Raw genomic sequence first — 13,298 nt, 5'->3', positions numbered from 1 at the left:
TGGCAGCGGTGGGATTTGAACACACACCTCCAGAGAGACTGGAGCCTAAATCCAGCGCCTTAGACCACTCGACCACACTACCGCTGAGTTGAGCTTCTGACGTTGCCCAGCGGCCAAGAGCATTTTCAGAAGGTCAAATAAGGCAGGGAGATTGAACGCTTTTGTCCTCTGGAGGATTTTATCCTTAAGGACCCGCATTGCGGCCGCCACAAAGTTATGTGTTGTTCCCTCGGGTTGGCAGCTTCTCCCGATAGTTGAGTGCCCAACACTCTCGACGACTGAACAGTCGATCGAAATAAGACGTGAATTTCTTCTACCTGTAATTAGGGTAAAATATGTACTTGAACAATGTCTTGTACTATAACATATTGGTTACAAAATATTGGGAAAATATATCCAAAATAACAACATATCCCAAACATGGACTGGGCAAATGTCTTTGAGAAAAGACTAAAACTGAGTTCTGGTTTTATCGTAAAAAAGTTAATGAGAATAAAGCATAGGTTAATAGATTGCACCTCATTATACTGTTATACTACACTAACCTGGCTACAACTGGGTTTTGTTTGGCCTGCTGATAGAAGGGCTCAGCCATCTCTTCCCTGGAATACATGATGTCTTTGACAGTGAAGGGGTTCTGCCTGTCTCTCAGGTGTACTCCACTTTCCGTGCTCCACAGCCACCTCCACACTGCTTGGAGTAGGTGGAAGGTGAAAATGCTCAGTTTGGCTCCTGGAAATGCCCTCCCTCCATCCCTTCTCTGCCTTGCAGTTATCGGTAATGATGAGGCGAGGACCAGCCTGACCTCTCCCTGCAAAGGCGTCCTCCCTCAGTATGTCCTTCAAGAAAAAATCTCTGTGGCCGACGTGAGTAAGACGTTTAAGCATGTTAACCCTCACAAGGCTGCCGGACCAGACAGCATCCCTAGCCGCGTCCTCAGAGCATGCGGATACCAGCTGGCTTTAGTGTTTACGGACATATTCAATCTCTCCCTATCCCAGTCTGCTGTCCCCACTTGCTTCAAGATGTCCACCATTGTTCCTGTACCCAAGAAAGCAAAGGTAACTGAACTAAATGACTATCGCCCCGTAGCACTCACTTCTGTCATCATGAAGTGCTTTGAGAGACTAGTCAAGGATCATATCACCTCCACCTTACCTGACACCCTAGACTCAATTCAATTTGCTTACTGCCCCAATAGATCCACAGACGATGCAATTGCCGTCGCACTGCACACTGCCCTATCCCATCTGGACAAGAGGAATACCTACGTAAGAATGCTGTTCATTGACTATAGCTCAGCCTTCAACACCATAGTACCCTCCAATCTTATCATTAAGCTCGGGGGCCCTGGGTCTGAACCTGCGTCCTGGACTTCTTGACGGGCCGCCCCCAGGTGGTGAAGGTAGGAAACAACACTTCCACTTCCCTGATCCTAAGCACAGGGGCCCCACAAGGGTGCGTGCTCAGCCCCCTCCTGTACTCCCTGTTCACCCATGACTGTGTGGACACCCACGCCTCCAACTCAATCATCAAGTTTGCTGACGACACGACAATAGTAAGCCTGATTACCAACAATGACAAGACAGCCTACAGGGAGGAGGTAAGGGCCCTGGCGGAGTGGTGCCAGGAAAATAACCTCTCCCTCAACGTCAACAAAACGAAGGAGCTGATCGTGGACTTCAGCTTGGCCCCATAAACTTTTACAGATGCACAATTGAGAGCATCCTGGCGGGCTGTATCGCCGCCTGGTACGGCAAGTGCACCGCCCACAACCGCAAGGCTCTCCAGAGGGTGGTGCGGTCTGCCCAACGCATCACCGGGGGCACACTGTCTGCCCACCAGGACACCTACAGCACCCGGTATCAAAGGAAGGCCAAAAAGATCATCAAGGACATCAATGACTCGAGCCAAGGCCAGAAGGCGAGGTCAGTACAGGTGCATCAAAGCTGGGACCTAGAGACTGAAAAACAGCTTCTATCTTAAGRYCATCACACTGTTAAATAGCCATTACTAGCTGGCTTCCACCAGGTTACTCAACCCTGCTTCCCTATATACATAGACTTGGAATCACTGGCCACTTTAATAATGGAACACTAGTCACTTTAATAATGTTTAAATAATGTTTACATACTGCTTTACTCATCTCATATATATATATACTGTATTCCATTCTACTGTATTTTAGTCAATGCCACTCCGAAATTGTTCAATCTAATATTTATATATTTCTTAATTCCATTTTTTTACTTTTAGATTTGTGTGTATTGTTGTGAATCGTTTTTAGATACGACTGTACTGTTAGATACTACTGCACTGTTGGAGCTATGAACACAAGCATTTCGCTACAACCGCAATAACATCTGCTAAATATGTGTATGTGACCAATAACATTTGAATTGATTTTAAAAGTAATGTTTACTAGATCGCTATCATGGTAACAACAGTAATACAAATAACAAAAAATTATTTAATGCTACTATTAATAATAATAGTAATAACAATATTAATACTAATATTAGAATTACAATAATCAATTTCAGAAAACTTTTAAATCCAATTGTTAATTAGTCCATTCGTATTGCACGATGTTCAGTACGTTTTCCATATTGGACATASTGCACCGTTGTACACAATTTCCTGTACATTGTGTTGCAGTAAGATGGGGGTCCATTCTACTCAGGAGCACCTCTATTTTCCAAATCCAAAGTGTACAACACAAGGAGCATCACCGCTCTTTCTGCTGCCCTTAAAGACTGGCCTTTCAGCTTAAATCCAGTCAGTTTTTCATATTGGACATACTTTCTGCAAAACGAGGCAAATGTGTGCTTTAGGACCATGCGGACGMCTCTGAGTGGTCGAGTAGGCTGTTTGGAGTGTTTATCTGACTGGAYAAAAAAGAATATATATATATATAGATGTTATGCCCCCACCCTTCTAAAACCAAAGTTGCGCCCCTTCCCTGTACATTGTGTCGCAGTAAAAGGGGTGTCCATTTTACTCAGGAGGACCTCTAGTTTCCAAATCCACAGTATACAACCCAAGGAGCATCGCTACTCATTCTGCCAATCAGCTAAATGGTCAACAATATTTTTTGTTTGTATGTCCAATATGAAAAATAAATAAAAATGAATGACATAATATCTGATAGAAATACTTGTAATTATTCTTTGTATAATAACTAGTATAAAATCGTTCGATAGTTCCATCATTGCCCTAATTATTATTTTACAACGTATACAGGACAGCACTTTTATTCTGAAGGATTCCAGAAATCCGTGACCTGGAAGTACTTTACAGCAGTGCATCGTTGGATACTTTCAAAGGTAAGCAACGGTTGTAGCTCGTTATAAACGTAAGTATACATTTGTACATTTATTTTTACCTTGGTTTTTCATGTTCATTCCCAAATTATTTTAAAAACACTTTCATGAACACCTAAGACAACATTATAATACTATTTTAGCATGGTCTCGGAAAATGTGTGCTATCTTATTTTTCCCCCCTCGCGTTTGTTTTGTCTGCATTGCTTGACTAAAGTTTTAGCTATTTTGCTTGTTATATTTGCCGTATTTCTGGTTAGTTGTCATTGCCTTTTTCTTTACTGTTCTGTAAAACATATAGCGAATGTTTGTTAGGTAACTGAATATCTGATTTGTTGTACCTCTCTTGCCCTCATAATTCCGCGATGGCAAAGCCCGCCAGCCTTCCCAGCTAGCATGCTAAATCATAATTAAGTTCCTCAGTCATTTGATCCACGGCGCATTTTTATTAAATTGGTTGTAGCTGGGTAGTTATTGAAAMAAATACCCAAAGGTTCACATTTGCTAGCTATTAGTTTCCAATTAACATTAAGGGTGGGTTCGTAAATTAACTCTGGCTATGAAGTCTGAGTGCCAGAGCGCAGAATAATTGATGAATTTATGAACGGCCAGAGCGCACTCCAGATTGAATTTACGAACACACTGGATTGGTGTGTGGACTTCAGTTCATCTTTCAATCACTCACGTGGGTATATGCTCCTTAAAMCCAATGAGGAGATGGGAGAGGCGGGACTTGCAGAGTTTATGCGTCACAATAGAACCAAGTTCTCTTTTAGCGCCTGGCTACACAGATGCGCGTGAGCAGTGTATGTGCAATCAACAAGGCAGGTTTTGTCGCACSTTGACTATTGTTCAGTCATGTTGTCAGGTGCCACAAAAAGGGACTTAGGAAAATTGCATTTGGCTCAGAACAGGGCAGCACGGCTGGCCCATGGATGTACACAGAGAGCTACTATTAATGTCCATTTCTCTTGGCTCAAAGTGGAGGAGAGATTGACTTAATCTCTACTTGTATTAATAAAAGTGCACAGAGCTGTCTGTTTGAACTACTGGCGCACAGCTCGGACACCCATGCATACCCCACAAGACATGCTACAAGAGGTCTCTTCTAGAGGTCGACCGATTATGATTTTTCAGCGCCGATACAGATTATTGGAGGGCCAAAAAAAGCCGATACTGATTAATCAGCCATTTTCTTTCTTTATTTGTATTTTTTTATTATTTTTTGTTGTTGTAACAATGACAATTACAACAATACTGAATGAACACTTATTTTAACTTAATATAATACATCAAAATCAATTTAGCCTCAAATAAATAATGAAACATGTTCAATTTGGTTTAAATAATGCAAAAACAAAGTGTTGGAGAAGAAAGTAAAAGTGCAATACGTGCATGTAAGAAAGCTAACGTTTAAGTTCTTGCTCAGAACATGAGACATATGAAAGCTGGTGGTTCCTTTTTTTTTTATCCCCTTTTTCCCCAATTTCGTGGTATCCAATTGTTAGTAGTTACTGTCTTGTCTCATCGCTACAACACCCGTACGGGCTCGGAGAGACGAAGTTGAGGCCATTGTGTCCTCCGAACACAACCCAACAAGCCGCACTGCTTCTTAAACAGCGCATCCAAGCAGAAGCCAGCCACCAATGTGTCAGAGGAAACCGTACACCTAGTGACTGGTCAGGCGCACTGCGCCGGCCACACAGGAAGTCTAGTGCGTGATGAGACAAGGATATCCATACTGGCCAAACTCTCCTAACTCGGACGACGCTAGGCCAATTGTGCGTCGCCCCATGGACCTCCGGCCGCGCCGCTGCGACAGAGCTGGCCCGACCCAGAGTCTCTGGTGCACAGCTAGCACTGCGATAATAAACAGCTCAATGCTTGAAGATTGCAAAGAGCTGCCTGGCAAAGCGCATGAAAGTGCTGTTTGAATGAATGCGTACGAGCCTGTGCTGCCTACCAGCTCAGTCAGACTGCTCTATCAATATCAATCATAGACTTAATCCATAAAAAATCACACACAGAAATAGCGCCTTTGGTCATTAATATGGTCGAATCCGGAAACGCTATTTCGAAAACAAAACGTTTTCTTTCAGTGAAAATACGGACCGTTCCGTATTTTATCTAACGGGTGGCATCCATAAATCTAAATATTCTGTTACTTGCACAACCTTCAATGTTATTTCAGAATTATTTAAATCTGGAAAATTAGTTCGCAACGAGCCAGGCGGCCCAAACTGTTGTATATTCCTGACTCTGTTGCAAGAGAAGTGACACAATTTCCCTAGTTAAAAGGAATTCATGTTAGCAGGCAATATTAACTAAATATGCAGGTTTAAAAATATATACTTGTGTATTGATTTTAAGAAAGGCATTGATGTTTATGGTTAGGTACACGTTGGAGCAACGACAGTCCTTTTTCGGGAATGCGCACCGTATCGATTATATGCAACGCAGGACAAGCTAGATAAACTAGTTAATCATCAACCATTGTGTAGTTAACTAGTGATTATGATTGATTGATTGTTTTTTATAAGATAAGTTTAATGCTAGCTAGCAACTTATCTTGGCTTCTTACTGCATTCGCGTAAGAGGCAGGTCCCCGTGGGAGTGCAATGTAAGGCAGGTGGTTAGAGCGTTGGACTAGTTAACCGTAAGGTTGCAAGATTGAATCCCTGAGTCAAGGTACAAATCTGTCGTTCTGCCCCTGAAACAGGCAGTTCCCACCGTTCCTAGGCCGTCATTGAAATAAGAATGTGTTCTTTACTGACTTGCCTAGTTAAATAAGGTGTAAAAAAAAAAAAAAAAAAAAGAAGATTTCGGTTGTTATGAAAACTTGAAATCGGCCTAATTAATCGGCCCATTCCGATTAACGGTCGACCTCTAGTCTTCACAGCAGAAGCAGACTATGGGAGGTGCACAGTACTACATAGATCCATGACTACATGGAACTCTATTCTACATCAAGTAACTGATGCAGTAAAATTATATTAAAATGACCAGATAAAAATACACCTTATGGAACAGCGGGGACTGTGAAGCAACACACACATGGGCACAGACACATGCATACACACACACACACACACACAATAACATACACACTATACACACATGTACACATAGATTTTGTACTGTAGATATGTGGTAGTGGTGAGGTAGGGGCCTGTGGGCACAAAGTGTGTTGTGAAATCTGTTAATGTATTGTAATGTTTTTAAAATTGTATAAACTGCCTTAATTTAGCTGGAACCCAGGAAGAGTAGCTGCAGCAGCTAATGGGGATCCATAATAAATACAAATGATTGAATAACATGTATGTGTAAATGTATTTTGCAACGCTCGCGCACGTGATGTAAGCATGTAAGAGTAAAATAACACCATACTGCAGATTTTAATGTATTCCCGTATATGATTCCTATATTTTGGTTACAGCTCGACGTAAACTTCTGGGTGGATTCAGGCGTCAAAATGGAGTTTGGTAACGTTATGTTGGATATAGAGCAGGTCGTTCTGGGGGAAGAGGTGATGACCAGTGCCACAGCATCAATCATCAAACCACAGACTGTCCCTGCTCTCCAACCCTGTAAGCACACATTTTTCTTTTATTATTTCAGATTGGTGTTCATATGTATGAATTTCAAGTGCAGTATTGGGGCGGCAGGTAGCCTAGTGGGCGGGCGAGTAACTGAAAGGTTGCTGAAAGGTTGCTAGATCGAGTCCCCGAGCTGACAAGGTAAAAATCTGTGGTTCTGCCCCTAAACAAGGCAGTTAACCTACTGTTCCTARGCCGTCATTGTAAATAAGAATTTGTTCTTAACTGACTTGCCTAGTTAAATAAAAACCTCCTCTCATTGCAGATCAGCATGACAGCCTACAGTGTTTTCAGTGCTTCATTACATTCTGTAATGCCAAGTCCAAGGAGAGACACATGAGGAAGAGCCATCGTGAGGAATACAAGCAGTCGCTCCAGCAGGTATGGAACGGAGAAAATAAATGCAAGAGTAGGGTGAAGTTGCCCCTAGATGCTGGTTTTGGGTGAGTTTAGCATTTTCCTCAGTAGTGATTAAGTTTAAGATTTTGGGGGTAGGGGGAGCTGAATCTACAACTGTACGATGTACCTAGGGGAAACTTCACCCCGTAGCTGCAAAGCACACAGCTTATCAGCAAAATGCTGTATGCCTATATGCACAGCATAACTAAGACACTGTTAATTATTTGCTGTTTTATGTTATTCTGCAGACCGATACGCTGTTCACCTGTTATGTGTGCAATCGTACCTTCTCCTCCTCTGAGGAGCTGACGCAGCACCATGCCTCACACAGCCTGGAAGACAAGCCCTTCCGCTGCACCTACTGCCAGGGAAGCTTCCGGACTTTCTCTGAGGTGAGAACGGTCTTTCAATGGAAGTTGTAAAGTCTTTAGTCTGTAATGACTTTTAGTTGCGTGTAAGTGCCCCAGTAATCTCATTTAACCCAGAACTAAAATCTTGTGTAATTTCAAGTTTGAAACTTTCACATTTGGTCAGATGCTTAATTAGGTTTTGGGGATAAGCCTAGGGTTGGGTAATATGGCCAAAATATCATGTTACAATATTTTTACGGTATTTTATGTTTTTGAATAATAAAAGTTCTAAATATGCTTTCAGTAGTTCATGACCCTAAGGTGGCAACACATAAATTAGGCGATTTTAATGGGGCTTTATCCATTCTGATTTGTTTTATACAACTTMAAACCAAAATAATTTATAAATTTCTGCATTTCCTGCACTTTTGTTATCATTTACGCAGTGCCACGCAGGGCTGCATGATATGGGCAAAACATCTAGGCCTACTTAGGTGGTGAACTGTTGGAATCATGGAAATATAATGAGTATAGTGAGCACCACCTTTAATACATAGTTTGACATGGCAACAAATGAATAAGTCAGGGAGGAATTATTGACAGGGTAGGGACCAAAGTGTTGCTTAGTTTTTCCATGGGACCCTAATTAGAGGTACATTACATGTTTTCTTACCTCATGTAGTTAGCTAGCTAACATATTCATGCTTCACCTATATAATTCCTATCAGATTTAGAAGATACTGTTGGACAAACAACAATAATATCTTGGCATACACCAGCACTGGTACTAACTAGGCTATATTAGCTAGTTACGTTTGCTCTGACTCTTAGTACATTTAGCAAGCTAACTAGCGATTAACATTAGCGGCTAGTGATTTATTTACAACTTGCTAAGACAAACTACCAGACAGTAGTTTGCAGAAAGTAAGATACACACACACACACAAACCAATAGTGTAATTATAGAACGCTTGTGGAAAGCACCATTGTTCTCACCAACATATTTTTGCATCTATCTGACCTTGCAGGCGTCAGAGTGAACAGCAAGAAAGTACTCATGACTCCATGGTGGAGCAACTGCTCTCTCATTGAGTGACAGGGGGCGGGGCTAGGTGTGGGAAGCGGCATGCAGCAGGAGGAGAGGGAGAAAGGCAACTCAAGTAGCAAACGGAGTAAACTATAAAAACGGACATTATACATGCCGGAGTTGCGTATCACATTTAAAAACCAAGCATTGAAATACACTGCTCAAAAAAATAAAGGGAACACTTAAACAACACAATGTAACTCCAAGTCAATCACACTTCTGTGAAATCAAACTGTCCACTTAGGAAGCAACACTGATTGACAATAAATTTCACATGCTGTTGTGCAAATGGAATAGACAAAAGGTGGAAATTATAGGCAATTAGCAAGACACCCCCAATAAAGGAGTGGTTCTGCAGGTGGTGACCACAGACCACTTCTCAGTTCCTATGCTTGCTGGCTGATGTTTTGGTCACTTTTGAATGCTGGCGGTGCTTTCACTCTAGTGGTAGCATGAGACGGAGTCTACAACCCACACAAGTGGCTCAGGTAGTGCAGTTCATCCAGGATGGCWCATCAATGSRAGSTKTGSYRWGWMWGTCAGCGTAGTGTSCAGAGCATGGAGGCGCTACCAGGAGACAGGCCAGTACATCAGGAGACGTGGAGGAGGCCGTAGGAGGGCAACAACCCAGCAGCAGGACCGCTACCTCCGCCTTTGTGAAAGGAGGAGCACTGCCAGAGCCCTGCAAAATGGGCTCTGGCTGATGACCTCTGAATAGGTCATCTTTTCTACTATGGGGATAGTAGATTGACATAGGCTAGTGATTTTGCTGTTTGTTGCTCATCTTGTTGGCTGAGGAAAAGTAAATGTGGGCGGTTAATAAAACATAGGCAGTTTCAAGTTTGGGGAAGCAATTTTTCACCATAAAAATTTACTTTAATAATAAAGCATTCCATGCATCCTCGCATTTGCAGATTTATGTATGTAAGATAGCCATGGCCTACTATTCCTAGATTTCATTGTCATAATTTTTGTCTAAAAGTATAACTCAATCATTGTTCACAAAAAAAGAGTAGGCTTAGAGTAGGCCTAGGCTATAGGCCAGTGGTTCTCAGCTGGTTTTGCCTCGGGACCCAAATTGAACCAGGTAGTCTGCCACGACCGAATATTTGCTTCGCGAAAAAGAATCGCCAAAATAGAATCTGGAAAACTATTTTTAATGCTGTATTGATAGTAAATGTAGCAATTATATGACAGGGGAACAACATTCCCACCATTKTCATTGTCAATAATACAATTTTGCCAATACTWTTGATGAAGAATGTTAATAAACTCACTGGCKTGAGACCACAAAATAAAACAAAATATTGCTGCCAATAACTCTATACAGAAAATACTGTGATTGTGACCCTTTATATGACTGGAGACATTAGCAGAATCCTCTTTAATATGACAAAAATGACAGGGTAACCTTCTCTGCTGACAGTAACAAAYAGATCAATAAAAACAACATTGTCTGAGTCATATATTAGGCCTATGAAAAGGAGAGACACAAATACAATATGACATCCATCTAACCTGAAGAAGAAATTGTCCAAAAACAAGAAGTGGCACTAACCCAATGATAAAGACAGTAAATATGGACACTTACTGAGGACATGGCCAATATTCTTTGCTGGTGCCAATAAGATAGGCTACTCTTTGCTTAATTAAGTTTAACATTTTCATAACTAAAAGACAGATTGGAGTCTTTTCATTGTCTTCTCTTTACAGCGATAGCCATTTGTTTTCCAAACAGTTTTTCTGCAATTGTATTTTTAAATATTGTGGTATGCCTGGCTGGGTCTCTATGCTTTTCACTGACAGTCTCAACTCATCAATCACCCAAATTGCGGGCCCTTCCGACTGTAGGCTATGCCATTTTAACAAATCCACAGCTTTTGATTTTTAAATAAGTTAATAATCCTCTGTGGCAAATTCATGCTTTCTGGTGTAGTAGCCTATTTTGAATCATTGAATGTATTTCTGTATAGACAGTATGCTAATTAGGATATATCATTTTGGAAATTCAATTAMATTTTGGTAAAGCTCAGCTTCCCYGAGCCTTATGGACGCGCCGCCTATGTATTCTAATATCTTCAAATTGCTCATGGGAGTTCGGTAAGAATGATGCACCCCGTTGCATGTTCTGTTAAGATGAATTACCATAAACTAAATGTGTTTTCTGTCATTCTAAGAACCGTAGGTGGAAGCCCTAATCATGTTACGCAACCAATGCATATGGACCCAGCACCTTTTTTAAATGTCAGGTAAATTAAAATGCTGCCAGGCAAATGTCCGGCGCCACATTTTCATAACGGAAACCCTGCCTGAACCTCTTTGTCATTTTTTGTYTCTTGATGTCTCTCATAGTTGACAGTCCACCGGCGACAGCTGTGCAAGGAGCGTCAGTGTGCGTGCAAGGACTGTGGCATGGTATTGCGGGGCCCAAACCAGTTACGCACCCACTGCCTCACCCAGCACCCCCAGCTGCTGGAAGAGGAGGATGATGACACCAAGACTCATCGTTGTGGCAAGTGCGGCCGCAGGTTTGAGATGGAGGTGGAGCTTGTGCTGCACCAGGAGAACTTTGTGGGTCATCGGCATTGCGATGCAAAAGTCCCAGCCAAAAAACGCGGACGCCCTCCCAAGAAAGTGTCTGTGGCTGAGCCAAAGTCTGCTGAGCGAGAGGCAGCTAATGGAGAGAAGAGTGGGAAAGCTGACGATGGGGGAGAGGAGCTTGTGGCAAAAGGAGGGAAACGACCGGGTCTACCCCATAAGGAGGAGCTCCAAATTCCCTGTCCTGAAGCTGAGTGTGACCTCATGTTCTCCTCTGTTGCCCTTCTCCGGGCCCACAAGAAGGAGAAGCACAGGCGGCCACCTCCACCTCTCAAGACTCAACCCTGCTCTGAGTGTGAAGAGAGCTATGCTCGACCGGAGCAGCTCAAAGCCCACATGGCCATGGCTCACGGCTATGGCCAACACAACTGCCCCACCTGCGGCAAGACCTTTGGCCGGGAGAGCAACCTAAAGGCACACCAGAAGACCCACACTGAGGGAGAAGAGGCAACAGACAAAGAAAATAGATAATCTGGGGAATGTCATCATGGACAATTTATGTAATGGTTAAAGGTGCAATATGCAGAAATTGCTTACCATTTTCTGGTTGCTAAAATTMTAATAGTTTGCCTCATTTTAGTTTGTGACAAAACAAGCAATGTATAGCATAGAGAATCATTCTACCATCTAAACCACTGTGAAATATATTGCCAGCTGTTTGAGGCTGGTGTACAAACCCAAAAGTAAAAGCCGCAAAACGAAACTTGAGGAAATCATAGAAATAGCGCACATAGAACAGATCTACTGCTTCTTAGACTTGCTTTTGATGAGTTGCTTGCTTTCTATAACTCATAATTCTATGTGAATTTGGTCGGGTTACCTAAAAAGTTACATGCTGCAGCTTTTAAGAGTTTGGAAAATATAATTTGGTTAAAACAGGYGTTGATGTGGGTGGGTTTTTTATGTTCAAGATGGGAGTTTGGAATATGTGACATACCATTATGGATAAGCACTCAGTTGGATCATTAGCTTGTTCCTGGTTGCTCCCACGGATTATTTTGAAGTGCTTTTAGAACCCTCTAATGATGTGTACATGATCGTGAATTTCAACTGCCAGCCCCCTTCCAGGGTATGAATCTATTTCTATATTACCTCAAATGTGAGAAGATTTAGTMACTTATCATATTTATTTTAGTAGGAAATCAATGGGTTTTATGGTTTACATTTTAGTCATTTAGCAGATGCTCTTATCCAGAGCAACTTACAGGAGCAATTAGGGTTAAGTTCTTTGCTCAAGGGCACATCAACAGATTTGTCATCTAGTTAACTCGGGATTCGACCTTTCAGTTACTGGCCCATCGCTCTTAATCGCTGGGCAACCTACCGCCTTCAACATTCCACTCATCATTTAGTTTACGTTCCTGTCAAGGCATCTTCTGATCATGTAAATGTATATATATTGGTCCGGAGAATATATTGTTCTGTGAAGGATGTCGTTGTTGTGATATGATCTTGTACTTTTTTCATCCATAATTAAATAGTAAGGAGTGATTTTTAAATTGCAGTCTGTAATTTATGTGAATTTGAGGTTATGGGAAACTAGTGTGTGAACCTGAAATTAATGGAAAAGATTAGTACTGAGTTAGATCTTTTCCATTCATTGAGGTTGTGGCAGAAGGAGCTAGTGAGGATGGAGAATGAGGAGGAAATCCAAAGGCAGAAAAAGGAAAAGATGAGAGATCAAGGATGAATGAAGGTGAAAGAAAAAGAAAAAAGCCTAAAATAAAGCAACTGCTTGTAGTTGAGAATGGGAAAGAGGAGAATAACACCTGGAACCAGCTAAGGAGTGAGCTGGAGATTAACCTGGCTAAGAGAAGTGGGGGAGAAAAGGAGACGGCTAAGGAGGGATGGTTCCAGGTCAAAACCATTCTGGAGAAGAACAGCAGAGAGAAAGGAAAGAGGGATGGTGCTGTGGAGGAGGAAAAGGTTTACGAGGGATTGGTCG

General features: G+C 42.0%; 1 protein-coding gene and 1 non-coding gene across 2 annotated transcripts; one reads left to right on the top strand and one right to left on the bottom strand.

Annotated features, from left to right (window-relative positions):
- On the bottom strand, nucleotides 1–82 carry trnal-uag (transfer RNA leucine (anticodon UAG)). The gene has a single exon. It is a non-coding gene; the product is annotated as a tRNA-Leu (tRNA).
- A 3,166-nt stretch (nucleotides 83–3,248) lies between these two features.
- On the top strand, nucleotides 3,249–12,245 carry LOC111955875 (zinc finger protein 16). Its single transcript, XM_023976227.2, has 5 exons — nucleotides 3,249–3,326; nucleotides 6,760–6,910; nucleotides 7,185–7,300; nucleotides 7,567–7,710; nucleotides 11,108–12,245. The coding sequence occupies exons 2-5, from the start codon at nucleotides 6,796–6,798 to the stop codon at nucleotides 11,822–11,824; spliced, it is 1,092 nt and encodes a 363-aa protein (XP_023831995.1). The 5' UTR covers nucleotides 3,249–3,326; nucleotides 6,760–6,795; the 3' UTR covers nucleotides 11,825–12,245.
- The last annotated feature ends 1,053 nt before the right edge of the window (nucleotides 12,246–13,298 follow it).

Source organism: Salvelinus sp. IW2-2015, linkage group LG31 (genome assembly GCF_002910315.2).
Source record: "Salvelinus sp. IW2-2015 linkage group LG31, ASM291031v2, whole genome shotgun sequence".
NCBI classification, from domain to species: domain Eukaryota; kingdom Metazoa; phylum Chordata; class Actinopteri; order Salmoniformes; family Salmonidae; genus Salvelinus; species Salvelinus sp. IW2-2015.
This window is presented reverse-complemented; position numbering and strand designations above follow the sequence as displayed.